Source organism: Sminthopsis crassicaudata, chromosome 3 (genome assembly GCF_048593235.1).
Source record: "Sminthopsis crassicaudata isolate SCR6 chromosome 3, ASM4859323v1, whole genome shotgun sequence".
NCBI lineage: Eukaryota > Metazoa > Chordata > Mammalia > Dasyuromorphia > Dasyuridae > Sminthopsis > Sminthopsis crassicaudata.
In genome coordinates, this window is record NC_133619.1 from 80,942,073 (window position 1) to 80,970,072 (window position 28,000).

Below are 28,000 nucleotides of genomic sequence, written 5' to 3' on the forward strand. Positions count from 1 at the left end.
TAGAAGGTAAGAATTTAAAATTTGAGACAATCTGGTAAAAGAGTTAAAGAGATTTTCAAATAGTCCAGAGTTCACAGACAATCTTTTATTTTTTAAAAGTATCAAATAAAAGACATTTTTTGATACAGAATTAGAAGAGGATTACAAATAACAGCTTCAAGCTGACAATGAATGAGAGAAAAACATAATTTAGAGTTATGGACTGAACTCCAGAAGAATCACAGAATCTTTTTTCTTTAATTTAAATTTTTTTAATCAGCAAAAATTTGATTTCTTTCCTTCTCATACCATACTTCTTCCCCAAATGCAGAAATGAGAAAACAATAAAAACAAAACCCCTGTTAAAAACATTTGCAGTGCAGCAAAACAAATTTCTACATTACTCAAGTTCAAAAAAAAAATCTCATTCTACACTCTGAGTCTTTCATCTTTGTATCAGGAGGTACATAGCATGTTTTGTCATTAGTCCTATGAAATTGTGATCGGTCATCATGCTGATCAGTGTTTCAAAGTTGTTTAATTTTACCAGTTTATCATTACTGTATAAATCTTTCTTCTGGTTCTGGTCACTTTCATCTATAATGATTCACATAAATCTTTCCAGGTTTCTCCTCTTCATCATTTCTTATGACACAACAATATTCTAACATATTCATATACCCTAACAGGTTTAGCCATTCTCCAACTCACCCCTTACAGATTCTTTGCTACCCCTAAAAGACTACCTATGTGACCACATTCTCAACAGAAATCCACAAGCTCTTTTTGCATACACATTCCTACAAATTCTGACTATAACTTTTCATGTTCCCAAGTAAATGGCATGTGATATGTAATAGTATGTAATAGTACCTTAAATATAAGTTCTTTTAATCTGTCAGAGTACCTCTGATTTAACAGCAACACATAGAGTATATCAGCATTTCCTGGCTCAAAGAGTAGTAAGAAAAGTTGATCCCGTGCTGGACTGGTATGAAGCAGACTGCAGAGGACATCCAAAATTCCAAAGAGCTTTAATAAAAAAATAAAAACATGTAAAACTGAATATATCAAAATACATATTAGAGCTCTTCAAATGAGTTTGGCAAAAAAAAAAAAAAAAAAAAAAAAAAAAAATTCATAAACTACAATATTACACCATTATACCATCATTCCTTAAGCATAAGCTTACTTTTTGAGATGAGAAGAAAAAGGTAATACCATGATTTGAACCCTTCTCAAGAGATGAAAAGCAAAATTAATTATTAAGCAAAATATGGTAAGGGTGCTGTATCTTCTCATTATTTTGCAGCCCCTACACCTAACTGCTAAAACTAATTCATTTGATAGCCCCTACTACAGACAGAATATGCAATAAAAATGAAATAATTACAAAAGGGTAAAAATATGTAAACAATTATACAGTTTATTCAAATTGGTAGTAGCATGTTAAATAATTGATAGAAATATTAGCAAAGTGGCAAAAGCACTTTCCCAATCCCACTCACCAGAAGAATGGCCTCTCTCCCTCCCTAAATCTCTTACTCCTGTCTATATGACCCCTCTAACAGTCATACTGTTTCATACTATGGTTGCTGGTTAGTTCATGTCGTTTATTCTTTTATTATCCTGTTAAAATTCCTTGATTGGAGGAACTGTATTGTTTTTCATCTTGGTGTACTCCCTGTGCCTAAGAGAGCAATTGATACTTAAAAGGTGTTTAATTGGTTTCCTCTATACTTTTCTGTACTTTATTTATTTAAAACATTATTCTGAAAAGGGGTTCACAGTTTCACCAGACTGCCAGATATGTCCTTGACACACAAAAGAGTTTAAAAGCCCTGGTCTAAGGCCATGTCTTAGATGGAAAATGCTGTGAGCCTCATTTTACTTATCTGTAAATCAGGAATAAAGTCTTCTCTCTCATGAGGATTAATGAAGGAGCTTATTAAGAAAACACTCGAAAGAATTATATAAATAAGTTTATAAGGCATAAGGTTTGGAATATAACATAAAGCTAAAACACATATAAATTTACAATTTGCCTTATAAATAAATACTTGCTAATAATAAATACCATGCTAATTAAAAATTTAGTTTTGAAACCTCTTGATTATTCATACTATATAAACAGTTCACATGAATTGAAAAGCAGATTAATCAAAACATATTTCATATGAGAAACTGCTGAAGAGAAAGACCTACTTGTTGCTACCAATCAATTTCTATGCTAAGACATTACTTTCTAACTCCCAGCTAGCACACTTAAGCATAATGTTGTTTATTTTAGTAAATTCATATTATGTAGTAACTAGTTAAAAATTATTCATCCAATGAAATAAAGTAAACATAACAGTAAATACAATTTATTTTTGCAATCTGATTGCATAAATGCTTAAATACATTTATCTCAAAGTACCTGTTCCTCTTCACTGATAACAGCTATGTATCCCATGATGCTTTGTATTTCTTCCAGAGTAGCACCTTTGCTCAAAAAATATTTGATCAACCCATACAAGGATGTCCGTATTGTTTGGACATCCTCCGGAGACAATTCACTGCTTTCTTTACAATCAGTTCTAGAAGAAAGCAAAAAAAAGTAAAAATGAAGTGTTATTTCTTTAATCAGATCCAAAACTATAGTTTTCTGTGGACTCTAAATTCCAGGATTAAAAATCTTTTTATATTTGAATATAAGACAATGAGAAACCAGTGCTTTTCAGTCCCAATCACCCCCATTAGAAAAATCCATTTAAAAACAAAAAAGAACATGAAAAATGAAAGAGTTGTTAGAAAATTAATAATCCAGTAATTTAGGTAGCAAAGGAGGAATATTGTACAAACTGAGAAACAAGAGTATCATACCCATAATGAATTCGAAGTGTATCCAGTAGAAATTGTACACCATACTTCTTTCGAAAGACCCTTCTGCTATCTTTGATAATGGTAGAAAGATATTGTATATGACCTAAAATAAAAATTTATTGTTAAAAGATTCATCCAAGAGGAAAGTACTCCATAAATTACTAGATTATTTTCAAACAGAACTGTAACTTTTATTTAATCTCACCAATCCGAAAGGGAAAATCTCCACGATTCCAGATACGAAAATCAAAAAGTAAAAATTTATACATTTGCTGCAAAAGTTGAACATTTTTCTCCACTGAAACTTGCTCAATTAGCAGCTGTACTGCAACTAATACATTCACATCCATTAAGTTATTTGGAACCTAAAATCCAAACAATAATAGGACTCAAAAAAAGGTTTATCGTCAACAGAGTAAATAATTTTGATTACAGAATTTAATAAACTACTGTTTAGACATGTAATTGATAAAAGGAACTTTTGGATGAGGGAACTTTCCTTATCAATGCAGGTTCCCCTCAATGAAATTTGTAATTTTAATAAATTGCCTAAGGCACTGAGAGATAAACTAAATTGCTGAGTTCAAAGAGTGTCAAAGGGGCAGAGGGCTGAAGCCAGGTCATTGGCTTTAAAGGCCATTTTTTGAACTATCACATCAGTGTTTTTCTGTATATAATGATATAAAAACAGATGTTGAAAATATTATTTTTAAGATTAAAGCAATTCTTAAGGTTTAATCAGAAAATTCCAAAGTATTATTTTTGAAAGTAAGTTGTTTTCTTTCACTCTTTGAAAATCAAGAGTGTCAAATCAATATTAAATACCACAAATACTAAGAGCTGAAATAAAAGGTGAGATATTTTACAGACTATCCATTACAGAGGATCTCCCAAAATCTTAGTGCTATTTTAAGTTATTAGGTCTTATACTCTCAAAAGTTTTAAGCTATTAAAATCTTAAAATGGCACAAAGATTTTTATATTTGTATAATGTAAAATAAGACAGGTTCCTAACACAAATAGATGCACTAAAAAATTCACCAAATTCTACTGGATCAATTTAAAAGCAAGCAGCATTGTTTTCAGGGTAAATATCTACTTTTATGTAATAACATATTTGCTTACCTTCTGCAGTAAAGCTCCAAGTATTGCAGCTCCATGGGAGTGAATGAAATTTTCTTGATTGATAGAGTGTCTCTGAATAAAGTGCTTGACCACCAGGATAAACATTGCAATTAAATTCTTCTCTAGTCTAGATTCTGTAAAATTGCAGGGAGAATAAATACATTATAATAATTTTTATCATACCTTTCTTATTTTATAATATACTTCATATTGCAATATTTTCCTAAGTGTCAATTTGGTTCAATTAATTTTATTCATGTATCTGTACAATATAGGTATCAGATGATCAATTCTGATGGATGTGACCATTTTCAACAATGAGATGAACCAAATCAGTTCCAATAGAGCAGTAATGAACTGAACTAGCTACACCCAGCGAAAGAACTCTGGGAGATGACTATGAACCACTTCATAGAATTCCCAATCCCTCTAACTTTGTCCACCTGCATTTTGGATTTCCTTCACAGGCTATTTCAAAGTCCGATTCTTTTTGTACAGCAAAACAACTGTTTGGACATGTATACATATATTGTATTTAATTTATACTTTAACATATTTAGCATGTATTGATCAACCTGCCATCAGGAGGGAAGGGGGGGAGACGGGAGGGAGGGGAAAAATTGGAACAAATGGTTTGGCAATTGTCAATGTTGTAAAATTGCCCATGCATATATCTAGTAAATAAAAACTATTATAAAAAAATATAGATATAGATATCAGAGAAATTTGTAAATATTTTAGAGAGAATGACAGAGAGAGAGAGAGGGAGAGAGAGAGAGAGAATTCAGAATATTGTCTTATTTCCAAAATGTAATGACATTGAGGCCACTGGTTTTTAGCAGAAATTTTTGTTGCCTAATAGCAAGGCTTTATTACATTTCTAATAGAAGCTTCATAAATTTTAATTTTCTCTTGTACTTTCTACTTAAAACTTCTGAACTATCTCAGTAAAAAGGAAGGTGGAATCTCATTGTAAATATAGTATCTGTTTTTGTATTTGTATTAATAAATCAAATTTATCATCTATTTAATTCCAAGTTTCCAAAAAAAAATTTCATGTCGATCTTGCAACAGTACCTGAAGCTTTTGTAGAAGATAATATTACCCAGTCTCCTTCTACAGGAGTCATCATCTCAGGAAACATATTTTCCTTATTTCTTTCAGTAATCTGTCCATCAAAAAAGCTGATTTGTTCCAAAAGTGGAAAGAGGACATTCAAGCCACCTATGCAATTTATAACATCCTGAAAAAACAAAATGTAAATTTTACCTAGAAAATGAAAAGTAATATAGAAATAATATCATGTACATATATATGAGAAAGTGAGTTTTCTAATATTTAGAAATAAATTAGTTTTATATTTAAAAAAACTATTAGAAGACAGATTTGTTTTGAATTAAAGCAAAAACTAGAAATTTTATGTTTTTATTTTTAAATGTTTCATTTTTTTTCAAATTCCAGGTTTTTCTGAAAGCATCCTGCTCATTTCAGAAAAAGACCATGAAAAATAACTATTAGTAAGAGGATTTTATTTTATTCAAATATTTTGTCTGGGAAAGTCAGTTATAACAATGTATTCCTACACTGAAAGGGCTTTTTATCTTGAATGGAGTAAACAATTAGACATTAATTAATTTGTTTAGTATCTAATATGGAAATATGCCGTACCAGACAATATGGGAAATGCAAAAATTAAAACTGTAAGGTCCTTCCTTTAAAGATTTTTAAATTTTCACTAGTTTTTATAAATCATATTTTAAGAAAGATAAATTTTTATAAAGGAAAAAATGGCAAATATGCTATTTAAATAAAGTTCTATCTGGGAAGCCTAGTCAATTTTTGTTATCCAAGGATAATACACATCACCACAAGTTGACAACCAGTAGAAAAGCACAGGAGGAACTAATCAGCTTGTATAAGCAAAGCTTATGTTGTTGTGAACTTAGTTATCTTCAATAATGGCAAACATCATATCATAAATACTCCAGGAAAAACTGAATTTTACTGTTATAACTACAAAGCATCCTTCTTTAAGAGGGAAATTTCTCCTCTAACAGGTAAAAAACTAAATAAATAACTCATAATTTTTCAGTGAGTACCTCCTATACTCTGACATTCTTTCTCAACTACTGCAAACATCCTTGATAAAACTTAAGAAAACTAGGTGACTCCAAAAGGCAGCAACTCATCATCAGAAAAAAAAAAAAAAAAAAAAAAAAAAAAGGATAGAATTTTGCAGAATTGTCCAAATTATAATGAGCCTATCAACTGATGCATTTAACTGAATGAAGATTGTACAAATACAATCTTAAATTAATTTGGCTGACAACTATTTCTATTTCTTGTAAATGAAAAGATAATTTTTTCTTCCCTATGAAGAAAGGGAGTGTAATTTCTATTTCACATTAATATAATTACTATTTTTTATTTATATCTATTAAAGATCTTAAAAAATAAAATTCTAAGGAAGGCAACATACTTCTGTTAGAAAGATTATTAATTAAATCAACGTTTTATGGATGTCATAATTCAGTCACGGAGGATCACTAAACTTTCAGTAAATCAAAATTGCATGTTTCTATAAATATTCTACTGAAATTTAATAAATACTACCATGAATATGAATTCAAAACATATGATGGTTGTCAATAGTAGTTCTTTAATTATGGACCATAAAATTCAAATAAGCTGCTATTTTTTATCATAAATTTACCTTGATGTCCCAGTTCACTACTTTGTTTCCTGTCAATCTTCCATGAAAACAATTGATTGATAAATCAAGGCAGATAGAATTTCTACAGGCCTAAGATTCCAAGAAAAACAGAATATAGCATTTTAATACAATCTGTAACAGTAGGTATAAAATAAATGTTTTTTAAATATAGGAACAATTATCTAAGTAGCAAGGGCATATTTAGGAATAATTTTAAATGTTATCACTGATAAGACTGCCATGTTACAAACTTTAATAGTCCTATTCTTTGTTTACCTTTTAAATATATAGATCAGGAATCAAACCACTGATAGATTCCTTTATAGCACATCATTTTATACCATGACCACCCCAAAAATAACTGTGCAAAACAATAAAAGAAGCCAATTTAGTGAAAAGCAAGTCAGTAAATCAATAGACTTATGTTCTAGACCCATGTCCAGTACTTACTAGCTATATGACCTTAAACAAATCCCTTTACCTCTCTTGACTCCCAACTCTAAAATGTTTCAACTATAAAATGAGGATTTTGGTTTAGATGATCTATAAGGGTCTTTCAAATGCTAACTAACATTTTAGGTTTAAAACATCAAATATTAAAAGACCAATAACAGACATATGAATTATTTTCCCTCAAGGCACCAACAGCTATTACTTATATGAGGCTTCTCAGAAATCATCTTAAAACGATTTCAATGATATTAATTCAGTGGACTTATAATAAAAGTAATTTTATATTTATTCAAAGAATCTAAAAGTTTTCTATGAAAATGGGTTCCATTCCAACAGAAAAGCATGAAATTAATTTGTCACAATTCAAAACATTGACATTTTCTCATTGAAGTCAGTCTTACTTTTCTTTATATTGCCTATAGCAGCTAACTAACACAAAAAAGTGGTATCTCTTATTTCAGATTTCTTGTTGAACTTTATCCCATTCTCCCTACCCCACTCCTATATTTTACAATAAATTGTCTTTCAGAGCAAGTTTTTGATATAGCTCTAGTACCTAGTCTAATGCTTTGCATATGTTAGGTACATAAATGTTTGAGTTGTGTAACAAGAACAAAATATCCTGTCTAAAATGAACTAAGCAGAAAATCAAGAATTTCATTATTGACACCAGCTATGGGGACCTGAGAAATGAATTTCTTGTAGTGAAATCATTCTTTTACAAGTTTAGCAGAACAGTGTGATTATTTTAACAACAGTATCCTACTACATGCAAGGTGTTTTACTAAATACTACAGACACAAAGACAAAGAGCTTACATTCTTGGGGTAAAGGGGTATAGATTAGATTGTATATATAAACAAATAAATAAAGAATGTGTACAAAATATTTAAAAGGTGCAACATTAACAACTGGGTATGTGTAAGATTCAGGGACAGGAAAGGTCTTCTTTGGCGGTAGCACCTGAACTATGAAGCTCAGGATCTAGATGTCAGAAATGTGTTCAATTTGGGGATTCACTCACACAAAGATACACATTAGCAGGAGAGAGAATATCATATGCAGAGAAACAGATAAACTAGTTAGATTGTATTATCAAGGATATACCACAGTAAGGGGCAGTAATATGAAAAGACAGAGTAGAGGGAAAGCTGAAGGAGTATTATACATTATCAACTGAAAACTAAGAATGTGTATAGTTTTGTTAAACACTTACTGGGTACCTCCCAGTATTTATCCCCAATATTACCTTGGACGTACTTTGTATATTCAACATCTCTGTATTTTGTTTTTTCAATAGAATATAAGCTCTTTATAAGCAAGAAATTATTTTTTTAAATCTCTGCAAGCCTCATTTCCTAAAAGTGCTTAATAAATATTTGTTGATTACATTTTCTATTCTTTATGTTTATATGTTGGAATATGTTCATTCATATGTTGGAGTGAACTTGGAATGAACTCTTCAAGGTATATGCTTGTTTCTAAGTAAGATTTTATGTTCTTTAAGAGTAATTAATAAAAAGTAACATACAATTTTTGTTAACCCTAATATATCTAGATTAGTAGATGCCAAGGATAGACATATTGAATTGAAGTGACATGAATATAGTAGATATGGTCCAAATATACCTGGAGTATCATATGTGTTTATGACTATAGAACTACAACAGGACCAAAAGGTTCTTTAAGATTAATATCCTTCAGAGGCAGCTAGGTGGTGCAGTGGATAGAGCACCAGCCTTGAATTCAGGAGGACCTGGGTTCAAATCTGATCTCAGACACTTAACACTTCCTAGCTGTGTGACCCTGGGCAAGTCACTTAACCCCAGCCTCAGGGGGAAAAAAAAAAAAAAAAAAAAAAAAAGATTAATATCCTTCTAGTTGGTAAGCTAGCCTTTTTCTGATTTTATCATCATTAACTTTTTGGTTTCAAGATGACATTCCAAATGTAGGGGAGTAGATGGCAAAGAACCCTATATTAAAGTCAGAGAACTGGGTGGCTCTACTCTTTTTACTACTTGTATGATGTTTGATACATACTCTATGCTTCAATTTTTTCATTGGTGAAATCAGGAAGATAGACTAATATACAATATTTTTGATGAGTATAGATTAGCTTTTCATTTAAAAATTAGGAAAAGGTAGTATTACAACATAGAAGTTGTATTTTTAGCACTTCTATAAGCAATTTTAGCATTTTGGCCCAATTTTATAAATTTAGTTGTAATTTTTTCTTGAATTAATAAGGCCAGAAAATAAATTTGTTCCATACCCCATAGCTTTTGCGAACGTGCATGTTTTTCAACATACAACAAACATTTATTGACCATCAATTTCAGATGAAGCATTATTCTGCAAATTCTATAAATATCTATAAAGCTAGACTTCTTAAACTTTTTTCACTCATAATCCTTTTTGCCCACAATTTTTTTATGTGACCCCAGAGATACAGATATATAAAACAGGCATACAAATCAAACATTTACTGATAATAAATCTGAATGGGGGGAATGTATTTACTGATTTACTGATAATAAATCACAATCTGGCAAACACCTCTCCCAATTCAGTTATGACGCCCCATATATCGTCAAAACCCACAGTTTAAGAAACTGGGCTGTAACAAAATCATTTCTCAGGCAATAAGGTACTGCTCTTTCCAGCTCATTTCCACTAGAAAAATCCACCCAAAATGCAACCATTCAACAAAATAAAATGACAATAGATGAAAAAATATGAAAAAGAATGGGGATTGTCTTTTTTTTCCCTACCAGTAGGTTCATTTAACAGTAATAAAGATGATGATAGTAGCTAGTATTTATATAGTATGTACTTATCACAAAAAACCTTAGAAGGAAGGTGTTACTATTATTACCACTTTACAGGAGAAGAAACTGAGACAAATAAAGGCTAAATGACTTGCCCAAGGTTATTTTTATTGAATAAAGCAGGATGAAAGCATAGCTCAATTCTATTTCATCTTTCATTCCTGAAAAGTGAAAGGGTTTTCTTGAGTAATATGTTAATTATAGACACATCCTGCTTAATATCACTAATTTATGCAATGAAAACATAAAACAAGAAAAAAAGTTACAAAGACCAGTTTGTTCTGTGGAAATGAAACATTTTTATGTCCCATGGAAAAAGCTAGAATTGGACTTGATCTTCAGAGCCTTAAATCCACTTCAAAAGTTCCCAACTTCCTTTGAAAACTAGTAAGCCATAACATATAATCAGAGCAAAAAATAATTTATTCTAACCTTTGGTGTGTAGTAAATAAGAATTTTACTAGGCAGATCTGGCATTTCAAATTCTGGGGATTTCCAAGGACTTAAGCAGTTTGGACCTGAAAAAAAAAAAAAAAAATCACTATACTTCACATACTTATAATGTAATATAATGCTTCTTACACAAGATGCCCTTTCCCAGCTCCATCCCTTTTCATGGACCTTCTCCCATGATAGGAATATTTTCACTTCTCACTTCCATCATCTGCCTCATTTTAAGATTCAGCTCAGATCCTACCTTCTTTCTGTCACAAGTCTATCCAGGTTTCCCACCTCCACCCCAATTATTAGTTCTTTACTCTGGGATAACCATCTTAAGTTGAATATATCCTATATGCAGATCCCCTCCCCACAGAATGAGAACACTATGAGGGTAGAAACCACATTTTTTGCCTTTCTTTGCATTTCTTTGAATTGGTCCTAGAAGACTACAGTCCTTTTTATATAAGCATCTAATAAGTGCTTGCTGACCTACTTGTGTTCTCCACAAAAGCTGAATTGAAAGTAAAGAGCTTCTAGTAGCTCAAATGGACACAAGACTGCTATTAAGCAAGGGAACTACAAAGGAGTCCAGTTTGAGGTTGTTTTCCTATCTCCTGAAACATATTCAAATCAAAAAGTTCACTCTAAGAATGTCAACTCCACAAAAGACTCCCTGTTCTCTAAACCTATTAATTTAAGTGCCTCTAGTACTACCTAAATCTCTCTAAATTCCAGGTTTTTTGATTGTTATTTTGGGTTCCTTTGTTTGTGTGCAGACCTGCAATTTCATCAGTCTATGGACCTCCCTCCCCTACACAGTAGCTCCTGTATCTTACTTTTCTTAATGAAGTACCTTGGACACTGAAATGTTAAGAGTCTACAATATAATACACTGAGAGGCAACATAACTTGTTCACATACACCTCACATATATTAAAAGAAAGATTTAACCCCAATCTTCCTGCCTCAAAGTTTATAACATACCACCTTCTCTTTAGATTACAAATGCCCTTTACGTGTTCCAAAGTTTCAACTAATGGTGGGATTTTAACACCAATTCTGAAAATCCTCAGTTACCTCAAAAGTCACATGTACTATTTAAATATCTCTGTTCTCACAGAATATTCTGAATATAATCCTTTAACTAGTGATATTATTATTACAAACTATTGGACAAAAGACTAAATTCTAGGTAAAATTTTTCAAATAAGCAAGGTCCAAAAGTAAGAATAACTAAGTTCAAAACATGATTCACATATTACCAGTTCTGGAATGTGTTTTGCCTGACTTCATATTTTTAATAAGGATTTTTATTTTCTTGTTTTCTCAGTGTATATGTGAAGAGAAGAAAGGAGCAGAAAAAGGTTGAGGAAAAGAGAACAAGTGTATCTTTGTGAAAATAAAATTTAATTTTTTAAAAATATAACTTAAAAATGAGACCCAAAACAAAACAGAAAGATTCCTTCCTTTATCTTAAATATGGAAGTATAAATTCTATTACATCATGAATTCTTCACTTATATTAATTTATATGCACTAGAATTAGATATTTTCTTACATAGAATTATGCTTGTGTTTTGTTTAATCAATTTATTCAAATCTAATATTAAATACAGTATGATAATATATTTTTATTTCAAAAAGATATGGCTGTTTACTTTTGTATACTACTACTAATAATAATATATCATCATCCATTAAGCCTCTGATGCCATGGAAGTGATCTTAGATTCTTAAAGATAATGCCAGAAAACTGCAAATTCTAGAAAGACTTCACAAGGTGGAAAGGTTTGAATATAGGACAAGCAAAGAAATTAAGTGTTCCAAGGTAAAAGAATAACAAAGTTCTTAGAGACTCCCTCTACCAAATATTGGTAAGCAGGTGATATGGATTTTGGACCACAATTTCCTAAGATTGCAAGTTATACTGGATGAAAGAGTTAGCCATTTAAATGAAATCATGACTTCCTGAAGTATTGGTGAATATAGCAATTTTTTCTTCTAGCTATGATTAAGCTTAGTATTGAAGGTGTGGGAGATAAGTACTCCAAAGCAGTGTATCTTTCTATACTTACCTGCCAAATACAACAATTTCACCTGAGGAGGATGTAGTGCTTCATGGAAGATGATTACTGATCCAAGTTGACCCTCTAGAGATGTTGGACATCCCCATTCACTATCTTGAGTACCAGCTGAAATTAACTTGGTTAGCAATTCTGATTTTTCGGGTGTTCCTCCCCAGGAGGCTGAAGCCAGAATTCCACCAAATGATGTTCGGTGAGGAGTAATTGGAGAGGAAAAAGGTGGGTCTGGGATTTGGGATGGTGGGGGTGTGGTTGTTCTTTGTCCAGCTGAGCCAATACAACATGAAGTAAAAGGCTAAGAAAGAAAAAAAAGAGAAAATATTTATTATATAAAACTATCAAAGTTATCATTTAACTAATTAAAATTAAAGATAGCCAAAATATCAAAATAATATCAAATAAACATATGTAGAAATAAAAACTTCCAAGGGCTTTAATTGTGTGGTATTCCAAATTAGGAGAAACACCATTTTTCTAACCTTTGTAATTAGGAAATAATGTTGTCATGCCTCTACACTGTTAAAGGTAATTCTGACAAGTATCATGAAGGTAAATAAAAAAGATATTAACAAACCCATAGGAAACTCTTGAGAAGTCCTCTAATACCCATATTCCTTGCCTTTAACAAAGAATATGCTTTACTACTACCTGACAGAAAGGTGGGAAATGCAAAGTGCATATTAACATATTAATTTTTGGAAAGGGCCAATATATGATTTGCTTTGTGATTTGGAGGCAGAAGAGACCTAACAATAGCGGACTAAAAAGGAAGGAAAAAGGTGGAAAAGGTCAACATTGTCCTGGCCTGGAGTTGTTACCTGGAGAAGGTAACAACTTCTTAGAAGACGGTTCCACAATGCTTCTAGATTCTGTTTATGATGAAGAGCACATTTTAAGTATAACATTATGATTTAAGTTGAACTAGTCTATAGAACAGTTAGTTACCACCCTTTATAAACATCCTTCAACTAACACTGATTAAGCACCAGTGCTGGGAATTCAAGGCAAAACTGTAAGAATTTTTGCCCTCAGGGAATTTAAATGAGGAGAAAACACTCATCTATATATCAGCGTATTCAAAAAGATAAAAAAAATCCAGAAAAGCTTTGTACCCAAGGTAGCATTTAACTTGAATGTTGAAGGAAAGCAGAGACTCCAAAAAGTGGAGGTGAAGAGAAAACAGTAATAGGTCAGATGGTGAAGCTGAAGTTTAGTAATTCAGTAATCTTGAATTACTTTGAGGATCAAATGTGAACTCTGCTATTTAAGAATTCATTAAGTATGGGGCAGCTAGGTGGTGCAGTGGATAGCACCAGCCTTGAATTCAGGAGGACTGGAGTTCAAATCTGGTCTCAGACACTTAACACTTCCTAGCTGTGTGACCCTGGATAAGTCACTTAACCCCAGCCTCAGGGAAAAAAAAAAGAAAAGAAAAGAATTCATTAAGTAAAGAATGATAAATATAGACCTACATTTTTTTAAAATTAGTTGGGGCCTGGAGTGGGAAGACACTTGAGCAGGGAGATGAATTGGGAGACTACTGAAATAGTAAGGCAAGAAATTAGGACGGTTCAGAATAAACAAAATAACATTCATATTAAACTGAAACAGCTCAGCAAATACTTTAGTATTCCCTCCTATGGTTCTATGGACCTTCTGATAAAGTAGATTTGTTATATGTACTTACTTCATTCATTGCAGGAAACCTGAGAGGGGCAGAAACCTTCTGTTGTCCATTAACATAGATATAGACAAGACTCTGACCAAAAGGTCTTTTTCCAGGTATGTGAACAATGGTTATGTTGTGCTGATAAAGCAAAAACAGTCAATTAGGCTACTTTTTATTAAATTTTATGCATTTAAAACTTTCAAACATTTTTAAAATATTCTAAAAAGCAAAAAGTTTGTGCCATCTCTAAAAATTTAAATTTAGATATGGCTAACAATGACTTGAAAAGCTGCTCAGAGAAAGGGAAAATATTTTCCTGTATGATTCCAAGAGAATTTTCATATATTTCCTGAAAATTGTTAGTAATCCATTATGCTTTTAACATATCCAAGCATGATTTGCAAATATTCAATAAAAAGCAAGACTTCATCATTTTTAATGATTTTTGTTTTTTTATTCCTCATATTTCAATATGAAAAATATGAAAGCTGTAATCCTCCTGCAAAAATCTTTGTTATCATTTCCTTTTAGAAATTATGACTATTTGAACAGGATAGCAACATAACTTCCATTCAAAAAAGTCACAAGAGGCATAAGTACTCATTAGAACTCTTGTGTAGTTGTATTAATGAAAAATTCTAACCATATTAAGAGTTAAAAACAAAGAACTTGCAACTAAAAGAATATTTTTAAGATGATCTAGTCACATCTTGTGCATGGTTAAGCATTTTGTTTGTTTTATCTTTTTAAATAAAATTTCTTTTGCAAACAGAAATATAATTTAGGAAAGCTATGTTTTGGGGGGGATGTGAAAAAAACAAGAGTAAACTACATAATGAAATTATGTAACGGAATAAAACTACAAAGAATCACATTTCTAAACCATGTCAACAGTGAACTGAAAGGAGATGATTTTTGCTCAATAATTCTTTCTGAGGAATTAATAAAAGGCTATCTGATGCCTAGTAAAAGTCAAATTAGGATAAGATTTACTTACACTGTCTCAGCAAAAACAATACCAATTATGTATGTGAAAATTCAAAAAGCACATAAATCTGTTTATAAATGTATAGTTTGATTCCTGAAATACAGGCACTGAAAGCAGAGCTCAAGGAACAAACTTACCCAGAGGGAGTCACAGAATGTGTGGTCAGGAAGCAGGACAGTTGCATACTCTCTCTTGGTGCACACAGCCACTACCAATACTCCAGCAGAAGTCAGAAAGGCTTCAAAGCCCATGCCACTCGCTGTAAAAAAGCTATTGAAAAAGAAAACCAAGACAAATATTCTAGTTTAAATTATATTTCATTGTCACAAACCCTATTAGTCCTCAAAAAATAGTTTTGACATTTTTTTTGGAGGGCGAGGAATGACTGGACCCATGATTTCATTGGAATAAGAAACACCAAAAAAGGAATTCTTTCTTCCAAGGCAATCAGCATTTGCTTTCCAAGTTATATTCCTAGAAAATTACCTGGGTCAATGGGGGTAAATGAGTTGCCCTTGATTACATGGCCAATCCCTGTCAAAGGCTGGACTTGAAACCATGTTTTCCTGACCTTGAGATCCGTGAATGATTCTAAGATCAGCAGTTTATATATAATACCGTGTTGGTGCTTTTTAATATTACACATTGAGAAGGCATTTCAACAAATGAATGGTTTAATTACTAGAAGCTCTCACACTGATATATTTCAAAATTCAAATGCCTGGGAAAGCATAACAAAACATAATACTAATACTTGTACAAATTAGCAAATATATTCAACAGCTTTTATAAGTGTGTACCTGTACAGTTGTTTTCTCTTCCCTCCCTTGTTAGAGATTCCAGTATTCAACTGATCTTGATCTAGGCACAGCCATGCACTGAAGGAAAAGGCAGATCCTGGCCACTTCTGAATGGATGGTACAGAAATACCTGCCATACTATGGGACAAATTAAAATACTGCAGTGCACTCTCCAAAGTTTGCTTGCGAGCCATTGCCAGGATGGCACGTAATACAGGAATGGTATAAGAATGGATCTTCTTGGATTCATCTGTTCTCAGAAGTCTTATTAACCTGTGAAGTTCTTCAGAACTCATTGACTGACTCCCCAAAGAACCAAGGAGAGCAATCAAGTTCTCAGCGCAAGTACAATGAAGTGAAGAATGGGAAGAAAGGGTATCAATGATCTTAAGACCCATGTTATTATTGACACAAGTAGTTCGACTCTGTCTATTAAGAGAACAAATTCGCTTCAGCCAGTCAGAGATGAATATCTGTAGGTCATGTGATTCTAGTTCTGCAAGCCACTGGATAAGCAGCAGTAAGGGCTGGACATTGCTAATACCCAAAATCCCAACAGATGTGTGGTCCCCTTCTACAGCCTATGAAGATAAATCATAAGTTATAAATTCTGATAAGGCAGTAGTTTAATATCTACTAGCCAATAAAAAAATTTACATAACTCACCATATTCATAAGTTCTTTTAGCAATTCCAGTGAAGGCTGACCAAGAGATTTTAATACCTCATACATATGTGCATAACCAATTCGTTCTTTAAATACTTCCTGAAAAGCAAAATACAATAATTTAAGCACCTTAATAGAAAAAGAGTAGCAGCAAATTAAAAGTTGGACACGGAATCAGGAAAACCTGGGTTCAAATTCTGCCTCCAATATTAACTTGCTATATGACTGTAGTCATGTCATTAAGCCTCAATTTCCTAGTCTGTGAAATATGAACTGTATCAGAAAAACCTATATCACAAACTATAACAAGAAAGAAATGAGATAATATGTACAAAGTGCTGTGCAAATTTTTAAGTTTTACTGCCAATTAATTTTTATTATACTATGAAATATATTATATTTATTATAAAATTACTTCTGAATTTCTAATTACTAAAACCTATTAAAAAAAAATCAAGGTCCAAAATATATGGCAAAATATAATTCACAATGTAAATCAGAAAAATCCAATCAATTAGTATAAAGTAAAAATTGTAGACAACTAGACTCTTTCCTCTCTAACCTATTCCTTACCTAGCTATTAAAATAATCTTTCTAAAGCACAAATTTAATACCATATGATTCCCCTATTCAAAGATCTAAATTCAAATGGTTCTTGATTGCCTATAGAATTAAGTCAAATACAAACTCTTCTGTTTGGTACTTACTACCTTCCATACTCTAATTCTACCCTCTTCTCCAAATCTATTTTGCATTACTCTCCTTCCCGCAAATGAAGTTCCCACCAAACAGACCTACCTACTTTTTTCTTTCATGCTTCTGTGCTTTGGTGATCAAGCTATCCCATAGGTAAAAACAGGCTTCTTTCTCATCTCTGACTCTTAGATTTCTTGGATTTATTTCTATAAGCCTCACTTCAGTGGTTACCTTCCAGGAGGAGCCTGCATTGTCTGTACTTTTTCCTCAGATTATCTTATTTACATGTTATATATCTCAGCGGAATGGAAGTTCCTTAAGAGCAGAAACTATTCATTTTTGTCTGAAATTATGACATTTTTGTCATCTATGGACGCTAAGCTGCAAGACCAACTTTATAACAACTTTTGGGGTGTTAGAAAGAGCTCGTGAGTGATCTACTTTATACCAAATTCTATTTTACAACATAGTTATTAAACATAACATCATGGAAATACAATTAATGTTCTTGGACTAGATAAATATTGATCCACATTGCCAAATCACTTTGGACAAATGTTCATCTCAGAAGCTATCATAAAACACAGTTGGCATTTAGAGCTATTCATGACTAATCCTCTCCTTGCCTTTCCATCTCCTTATACTTCACACTTCTGAGCATACATAATGATCTAGCTATACTACTTTTTGCTCCTCACACAAAACCCTCCATATGTGACTCTGAATATTTTCATGAGTAGTCCTCTATACCTAGAAAGCTCTTCTTTCTTACCTTTACATCCTAATTTCCCTGGTCTCCTTCAAGACTCAGCTCAAATACCACCTTCTGCAGAAGACCTTTCCTAGTCCCCACTCTATGGAGACTCTTTTTACAATGTACACACACAAACACAAACACATAAGTATGTATATGTGAGTGTGTGTATATGATACAATTATATATAATATGTATAGTTATTGGCTTCCCCATTGGAAAGTAAGTTCCCTAGGGATTTTTTGCCCTTTTTTGTATCCCTAAGAATTAGCATAATTTCTGGTACTAAGAGCTTAGTGTTTGTTGATTAATTCTCATTTAACTTCCTGCTGTCCCTGAAGTTATTTCAGGATGTTCTGTGAACTGTGATTCTTGACCTTTATATACAGAGAATTGATTCACCTCAGGAGTGACACAGTATATCTACTATACATATGTGTGTGGTTTTTATATAGTACTTTGAGATACAGAAGAATAAGAAATGTTACATGGAAGGCCAGAAAGAGCATTAGATCTAAACTCTGAAGACAGGAGTTTATTTCCTTACTTTGATTCCTAACTAGTGATTTGACCTTCCCTAAAACTTAAAATTATAAAAATATGATATTGTTTGTCCCTACCATTTTCATGGGACTGTTGTTCAGACTAAATAAGACTAATCCAAAGTGCTTAGCAACTATGAAAAAAAAATTAATTCTTATAAGTAAATATAAATGTGAATTATATGCATTATTCATAAAAATATTGATTATCATAATTTTACAAATGAACTTAAAATACCTTAGCAGCTGGAGATTTGTTCATCACTGCGGTGAGGGCCTGAATGGTAGATATAGCCAAACAATCCAATTGTTCCTGAAATACCTAGAAAGAGAGGAAACAAGCAATGTACAACACAAACAAGCTAAAGATTTAGCTCAATTGGAGCTAAGAACTGAATTCTACAAACAAGGTAGAGAAAAAAGCAATTATTGAACATGCAACATATTCCTCCCCCAAGATATGGATTTAAAGACATGATAACTTGAAAGAAAATTCACACACTAAGCCTCCACCCCACAAAAAATAAGGTTTAGGCCAGAAAGCATACACTCACATATTAAAAGTGCATGATGGAAAAAAATCTAAGATTCATTCATGCTTTTAATGGACAATATCAAAAAGGGATGGAAGTATACAATTTTTAAAATCTATTATCCTATTATTTCTTCTTAAAATTATACTTTTTTGAGGTTAATTTTACCAAAAAGCAGCTAAAAACATAACTGCTAAGATTACAGACCCTATATTTTTAATTAATAATATGTTCTGTATAAAAATCAACTAATCTTAACATGAAAATAAATAATCATATATTTGCATATAAAATGCAGAATTTCAGATAATCAGAGAAACATGCAGATTTTTTTGATGGTATGCAAATGTTGTTCACATCTTTTATATTAAAATGGATGCCAAAAGTTCAGTATTTCTAAGAATAATAAACAAGTGTCATAAATTTCCATCAAGCAGTAGGCCATCTTAAAAATGTAGATATGTAGGGGCAGCTAGGTGGCGCAGTGGATAGAGCACCAGCCTTGAGTTCAGGAGGACCTGAGTTCAAATCTGATCTCAAACACTTAACACGTCCTAGCTGAGTGACCCTGGGCAAGTCACTTCACCCCAGCCTCAAAAAAAAAAAAAAAAAAGGTAGATATGTTCACTTCAGTGAAGTGAACTTTACCAATAAATAAACACTGCAATGAGAAGCTACATCAGTCTTAATAACAATTCTCAATTCTGAAAGCACAATATGAGGATTAATAAAGTTTAAGAAACTACCATATCTAAAAGCTGCTTTCAGGGATAAGGCAAACCACTGAGTTGAACTTAAAACATTTATACTACTACCAGGTTTTCCCCTCCCAAAGTAGTTTTGACATGAAGTAGAAAGTCCAAAATATTGCCTTGTTAGAGGAAGCTGTACATTTAAAGAAGAATTCCAATCACTTCAGGCCTCCATAAAATGATATAAAACAATGAAACCTTCTTACATCATCATTTGCATTTAAAGTAGAATATCACAGAATCTTGAAGTTGAAAGGTAACAGATAAGTAATAATATAAGGTAGATCATGAACTCTATTCTAAAGGAGTTAGTTAAGGAAGTGTACAAAGGATCTCATAATAAGGTGACTTCATCAGTGAGAAAATCCTATAACATGTTCTAGAAATTAACAGCTGCAAATAAATTTCAAAATTTTCCCTGTGAGATATAATACTCAAATTCCTTTTTTTCCTCAATAAACATCTTATAAAAATAAAATAATTTATCATATACGAGTAAATATACACATTTGATCAATATAAAAGCACCTGTCTATCACAATCTAACATTTTAAAGACAAAAATTATGATAGAAAAGCACATTTTTACATAATTTTTCTTACTGAATACAAAATATTATAAAAACCAAAAAAGTTATAGATTTGCATTTCACTTATTTGCAACTAAGTTTTTGTAAATCAAATTTCAAGTTCTATATTATATTAATTAAAAGATTTCAGAGATCAAATTCTTCTTCCCTTCTTCCAGATTCAGTATGTCCACTGAATTATGCTTATCACTTGACAAGAAGCAAAGAATCAACATAAAATAATCACACAAATTTACAAAGCTTTAAGATCCCAATACACCACAATACTTAGAAAAGAAAGCCAAAACCAAAACCAAAAAAAAAAAAAAAAAAAAGAAAAGAAAAGAAATGAAATGAAATCACCACCAGGTTGACAACATTGGTATTGGGATCCTATTCCTGTACTTACCTCTTTAAAAATCAAAAGAAAATGAAATATACAGAGTATTAAACAATCTTATAGATTCTTCAAATTTTAATTTTTGTGCCTTTTAAAATTAAAGACTCTTTAAAAATATTACTCAAAACATAAAATGTTCAAAATAACAAACTCCTTTAGTTAAAGAAAAACTTTTTTCTATTTAATACAGTAGAGTCAAAGTACAGGAATAGGTATTCCCATGGACTATTTCTGAATTTCAGCTTAAGCAAGATGCAGACTGTAGATACCTGGTCCTCATTCATTTCTGTCAGTAATTTGTTGGCAAGATCTTTCTCGTTCTTGTCTGCCACCTTACTGTTAGCATTTAAAAATAGCTGTTAAAAACAGAGACAAGAATAATGGAGAAAATAGGTTTCAAATTCTGCTAAATAAAATCCAAGAATGTACACTATAGAATTCTTTCATTTTTAGAAATTACTTATAGACTTTTTAAAGTTTCTGATTACAAATTCTAAAATTAATTTGTATGTGAATTTTCCATGATAAATATGATTAATTCCTGTCTCAGAATTCCAAATAGCTAGGGGGAAAAACAAAAAAAAACAAAAAAACAAAAAAACCAAAAAAAACCCTACCATAATATGAAGAGAGAGCAAATGAAGTCTTCAGAAGGGGGGAGGGGGGAAAATATACACACACACACACACACACACACACACACACACACACACACACATATATAAATAACATAGAGTTTAAATTGAATAAAAGAGCTACAGTAAAAAACAAAAAATCCTTAAAAGAAACAATCCTTGAGATTCAGATACTCAAAGATTTTTCCCCTGAGGCAAGTGGGATTAAGTGACTTGCCCAGGGTCACACAGCTAAGAAGTGTTAAATGTCTGAAACCACAGTTGAACTGAGGTCCTCCTGACTTCAGGGCTGGTGCTCTATCGACTGTGCCACCTAGCTGTCCCTCAAAGAAGATTTAAACCACATTTTTAGAACCTAAATATTAACCTACCAAAAAAATTTAGGCAGAAACTGCTTCTTGCTAGCTAGAATTTAATTATAGGCCTACACATGTACTTTAGAGAGTCCACACTGCTACTGTTGGGCAGTATTTTAGGATGAAAAATAAAAATATAAACACTAATGCCAAAGTATCTCATATATATCTATATCTGTACATAAATATATACATATATACACATACCTTTATACAGGCACACAAATACTCTTTAAAATATTCATTTTTAAAATGATCTCAACTTTCATTGCAATTTTTTCCCTTGTAATTCTACATATTTTATTTTGTGAATTTATTTATGTGGAACTCAAATACAAAATAGGAAAAGAAAAAACCATTGTCATATGCTCAGAACATAAGATTCAAAATAAAAAGCAATAAATTTCTGTCTGGAAAGCACTTCTTTTCTAGATTCTTTTGTGGGGTCTCAATCTAAAATGCACTCTTTTCCAGATTCTCAATCTAGAAAACACTCTGTCCTAGGTTCTCAGTTTACAAAACACTATTTTTTTTCCTAGATTCTTTCCTGCATTTGCAGTCTAAAATACTTTTTTGATTCTTAGTCTAAAAGGCATACTTTTCTAATTCTCAGTCTTTTCTGGATTCTTCTAGATCTGCAGCCTGGGAAGTACTCTTTTCTAGCTTTGCAATTTAGGAGGCATATTTTTCTGGATTCTTTTCTAGATTTGTGGTTTAGAAAGCACTTTTCTAGATGGCACTCTTGTCTAGATCAGCAATGTAGAAACCAGTCTCTTCTAAATTTCTTTCCTAGATTCTTGGTCCAGAAAGCATTTTTTTCTAGACTCCCAGTCCAGAATCTCTTTTCTCATTCTAGAAAGTGCTTTTCTAAATTCTCAGTCTGGTAGTTTCTAGACTCTTTTCTAAACTGCCAGTCTAGAAAGCACTCATTTAAGTTATATTTTTGTACATATTTCCATAAGAGTTGTGTTGAGAAAAATAAATCAGAACAAAAGGGAAAAAAAAAAAACAAAAAACAGGAGGGAAAAAAAGGAAAATAATATGCTTTGATCTACGCCCAATCTTCATAGTCCTCTCTGAATACAAATGACATTTTCCATCAAAAGTTTATTAAATTGCCTTGTTTCAATGACTTGCTAATGAGAGTTAACTCTATCATAGTTGATCATCATACAATCTTAATGTTGCTTGAACAATGTTATTTTCCTGGTTCTGCTCTCTTCACTCAGCATCAGTTCACGTAAGTCTTTGCAAGCTTTTCTGAAATCAGCCTGATGATCATTCCTTTTTTTTTTTTTTTGAAGGAGGAAAGTTCAAGTTTTTATATTTATTAAAAATTAAATACAAAATAAGAAAAAAACAAAATAAAAAAGACAGAAAAGGGGGAAAAAAAACCATTGTTATGTGTCCAACAGAACATCAGAGAGGATTCAAAACATGTAACAATAAATTTCTATTTCTAGAAAGAATCTGTAATAATAAAAGAGGATATATATTCCTGACTTGTCCATCTTTTGTTTCCTTGTGGGTTATTTTTTTGTTCTCTACTGTATATACTTTTTACTTTATTCTCTTTTTCCCCTTTCATTCTCTCTTATCTTCCCTAAGCAGGCTACAATTAAACATGGCTGTCCATACACACATACACATTTATCTATACCAACATTACATCTACATACATACATATATACATATGCATTTACACATATGTATACATGGATCTAAAACAATATTAATATGACTGACATAAGATAGATTTCTCTATTGATTGAATCTTTTGGTTTAATTTTGTCTGAGATCAATGATTACTAGTCCAATTTTTTTTTCCACATGAATTCTACTCCTAATCCTTATTATACATTTGTATATATCTTTGATTTCCTACCCCTGCTAACTCTTCTATTTTAATTCTACTCCTTAACCTTTCCTCACCCAGGTATCCCTCCCTTATTTTTTTCCACCACCTTTTTCCTTCTTCTTTATCCCATTCCCATCCCACTAATCTACAGATGTTATGCCATATTCTTTATTCTAAACATTTTGTGTTCCACCTTAGAAAATGTCATTCTTTCCCTCCCTCTTTATTCCTTTCTCATTAATCTACATACTTTATTCCACTATCAAAAAAATCTACACACTCTATCTATCCTTTCCTATATATCCCATTTTATCCTATTCTTTCCTCCCTTTTTCCTTTATAAATATATATGTTATGGATAGACATATGTATTGTTCTCTAACCCATTTCCAATATAAGTAGGCTTTCATAAGTACCATTGCTCCTCCCATGGCTCTGTCAGTTCTTTCTCTGACTCATTAGTATAGAATAATTATTATTTTTACCTTTTACTAGACTGTTTTGCTTTTGAGAGTCAGATCATACTTAGCTTTGCCCAATTACTGGTGTCAGTCTTAAACATATGGTTCACATTTCCACATAAAAAATATAAGCAAATTGTTCTTGTTGTTCCTTGAAATTAACTTTTGATGTTGGCTCTTTTATATTAAATTTGTTGAGTTCAGGTTTGGTTGAAACAAAGTCCTGAAAAATCTGCAAATTCATTGAATTTCTTTATTTTTTTTTTAGATCAATAACATGGTTAGTTTTGCCAAATATGATATTTTTTGGCTGCTGGCCTCATTGTTTTGATTGTCAATATATATTATTCCATAACCTGTGGTCTATTATAGCTGCTGAAAAATCTTGTTCAATTCTAATGGTAGTTCCAGCATATCTGAATTTTTTTGTTTGTTTATTTATTTCCTTTAATATTCTTTTTGATCTGGGGTTTCAAAGTTTAACAATATTTTAATATATTTTCCTTGTAGGATCTTTTTGAGGTTGTGATTGTTGGATTTTTCTATTTCTACTTTCTCTTAATGTGCTATCATTTCCAGGTAAATTTTCTTTGATTAATTCTTGCCTTATGTCAAAATTCTTTTTTTTTTTTTTTTTTTTTGAAATCCAAGTATTCTTATATTTTTTCTTCTTGATGTGTTCACCAGGTCCGTTGTTTTTCTTATGTTTTACATTTTGTACTATTTTTTCCATTCTTTATATTTTATTTTGTTATTTCATGGTCTCATACCTTTACTGGCTTCCCTTTGCCCAATTCTAGTTTTCAAAGAATTATTTTCTTCTTTAACTCTATTTCCTTCATTATACACAGCAACAAGATTATACTAATTAATTCTGATGGATGCGGCTCTCTTCAACAATGAGATTATTCAAACCAGTTCCAATTGTTTAGTGATGAAGAGAGCCATCTACACCCAGAGAGAGAACTGTGGGAACTGAATGTGGTTCATTTTCACTTTTTTTGTGTTGTTTGCTAGCATTTTATTTTGCTTCTTTTTTCCTGGTTTGATTTTATTTTTTCTTGTGCAGCAAAATAATTATATAAACATGCATGCATATATTGGATTTAACATATATTGGACTACTTGCCATCTAGGGGAGGGCATGGGGGAAGAAGAGGAAATTGGAATACAAGGTTTTGCAAGGGCTAATGTTGAAGAATTGTCCACACATATGTTTTGAAAAATAAAAAGCTTTAATAAAGGAAAAATAAATAAAATAAAAAATAAAAAAAATAAAACTATTTCCTTTTCTAGCTGGTTAACTTTTTTTTTTTCATTATCTTGCTTTTCTTGGATTTTTTTATTGTTGTTTTTTAGTTTTCCCTCAATCTTTCACATTTGATTTTTGAAGTCTTTTTTAGTACTTCAATACATTTTCTCTGGGGAAGGGATCATTTAATGTTACTTTGGGATAGAAGAGGCTTTTTTTTTTACTTCAGTAAATATGTGCACAGTAAATGTGTATGAAAAAGACACATATATCTCCCCCCCTTTCATCCCTCACAAGCCAAGCAAGCTAGTTAAGAAAAGATATATGTATCTTTTGTAGATATATACATGCACTCTCACACACATATACCCACATACACGTTTTTCTTATGCTTGTTGATTCTTTCATTAAATTCTGATCCATAACTTGGCTTACTATTACTTAATCTCCTCCCGCCCAGGAATCCCTCACCTTCTTTGCTTTCCCAATTATTTCTTTATAGATTTTGGAGGATGCTATAGCCATTGGTATATTATGTAGTGTTGCCTATTGAATCCATTCAAGATGATGAGAAAGTTTTCAGCACTACAAACCCTCCTCTCCCCTCTAATGATTCTATGTCTGTTCTTCCTCTGTACCTCATTTGTGTAACATGATTTGTTGATGTAAATCTTAAACATAAAGTATACATTTCCCATGCAAAAACTTCATAAACAATTTGTCCATATTTAAACAGTTTCTCCATACTGAGTTCCTCAAATTGAGCTTTGATACTGGCTCTTATATATTAAATTTTCTGTTAAGTTCAGATTTAGCTGATAGAAAGTCCTAAAAATCTGCAAGTTTATTGAATGTTTGGTTTTTTCCCTCATTCAAAATTACAAATAATTTTGCTGCATATGACATTTTTGGCTGCAAATCTAGTTTTTTTGCTTGTCTGGAGATAAGATTCCAAGACTGTTAGGATTTTTACAAGGTGCTAAGTCACTGGAATAGATATAATTATCTAATTTAGCATGGTACTTAACAATTCTCTAGTTCAGAGTTCACACCTTTAAGAGAGCATACTTTTAAGGAGCTCCCACAAGCCCAGGAAGTATCCACAAGCCCATTCTCTGGGAAGATATAAGGAGTCAGGATTCAGGGAGGTGAAGTCAAGATTCCATTCCCACATCTACCTTCTTGCTGGCTGGAGGCTTTGGATTTAGAGAGAGCTAGAGGCTAAAGCTGGCTGGAGACATTCTAACAAGAGCTCGTCAGGGAACCAAGGAGAGATATAAACCTCTTAAAGCTTATACAGACCCCAGGAAAAGATTCAAGACTTTGAAGGACACAATAAAGGATCCGGATTTTAATTCCTGGCTGCCTCTTAAGAAAGCTAGCTGAGCCCCAAGTGAAGGAGAGAAGACTTGAAGGAGAAAATAAAGGATCTGGAGATAAGATTTGGAAAGAGACAGTAAATGACTCTAACTCCTGGCTGCATTTTGGGATTATTGAACTAAACTGAAACTAAGGCTGCTCCCAGAATCACCCCAAGAGAACCTCCTTCCAGAGCAGGCTTACAATCTAGAGAAAACTGAACATCACACAAGACCTGCAGTCTTTTATTGTAGCTGTTAAGTTCTAATCAGTTCTAATGGTAGTTCCAGTGTATTTGAATTGTATTTTCTTTGTTTCTTGCAAAATTTTCTCTTTGATCTGGAGGTTTCAAAATTTGGCAATAATATCCCAACGTATTTTCCACAATGGATTTCTTTGAAGTGGTTATCAGTGGATTTTTTTCTTTTTCCACTTTCTCCTCATATTCGATCATTCTAGGTCAATTTTCTAGGGTTATTTACTGCATGATTGTGTCAAGGTTCTCTTTTTTGGTCACAACTTTCTGGCAGTACAATTTTCTTTTCTTTCTTTCTTTTTTTTCTTTTTTTTTTTTTTTTTTTGCTAAGGCAATTGGGGTTAAGTGACTTACCAAGGGTCACACAGCTAGGAAGTGTCAAGTGTCTGAGGCAACATTTGAACTCAGGTCCTCCTGACTTCAGGGCTGGTACCACCTAACTGCCTTCATATTCTGTCCTATTTTCTCATTCTTTATACTCTGTTTTATTATTTCTTGGTCTCTCATACTGGCTTCTCTTGCCTGATTCTAATTTTCAAAGCATTATTTTCGTCTTTCAGACTCTGTACTTCCTTTTCTAAGTGGTTAACATTTTTTTTTTCATAATTTTGTTTTTCTAAGATGGTTTTAATTGTTTTCTTTAGTTTTTCTGCCATGTCTCGCATTTGATTTTTGAATTCTATAAATTCTCTCTGGGCAGGGAGCCATTTCATATTACTCTTTGGGATAGAAGCTTTTTTTTTTTTTTAAACTAAAGTGTTCTCCCTCTGAAGATGAACCCCTATACTCATAATATGTTTTAATGATGATGTTCTTCCTTCTTTGCCAGTTTATTTTTTAAATAAGATATCAGTGTAAATACCTCTAATTGTGAGGTGAGGGAATGGTGTTTCTGGCTTCCCTTCAGCTCTCACCTCTGACCTGGAACCCCAAATCAAGAGCTCCACTCTCCTGCAAGTGCCCACAG

General features: G+C 32.0%; 1 protein-coding gene across 1 annotated transcript in view; it reads right to left on the minus strand.

Moving 5' to 3' along the window:
• NBEAL1 (neurobeachin like 1) overlaps window positions 1-28,000 on the minus strand; it is a 186,418-nt gene that overhangs the window by 80,408 nt on the left and 78,010 nt on the right. Inside the window, exons 11-25 of the mRNA XM_074299004.1 lie at window positions 21,126-21,212; window positions 18,842-18,925; window positions 16,612-16,710; window positions 15,946-16,526; window positions 15,283-15,415; window positions 14,176-14,295; window positions 12,480-12,783; window positions 10,396-10,481; window positions 6,683-6,772; window positions 5,047-5,212; window positions 3,970-4,103; window positions 3,050-3,209; window positions 2,845-2,947; window positions 2,399-2,558; window positions 853-1,011 (exon numbers count right to left, since the gene is read on the minus strand). Of these exons, the coding sequence (XP_074155105.1) occupies window positions 853-1,011; window positions 2,399-2,558; window positions 2,845-2,947; window positions 3,050-3,209; window positions 3,970-4,103; window positions 5,047-5,212; window positions 6,683-6,772; window positions 10,396-10,481; window positions 12,480-12,783; window positions 14,176-14,295; window positions 15,283-15,415; window positions 15,946-16,526; window positions 16,612-16,710; window positions 18,842-18,925; window positions 21,126-21,212 (2,466 nt within the window). The remainder of the gene's footprint in view (window positions 1-852; window positions 1,012-2,398; window positions 2,559-2,844; window positions 2,948-3,049; window positions 3,210-3,969; window positions 4,104-5,046; window positions 5,213-6,682; window positions 6,773-10,395; window positions 10,482-12,479; window positions 12,784-14,175; window positions 14,296-15,282; window positions 15,416-15,945; window positions 16,527-16,611; window positions 16,711-18,841; window positions 18,926-21,125; window positions 21,213-28,000) is intronic.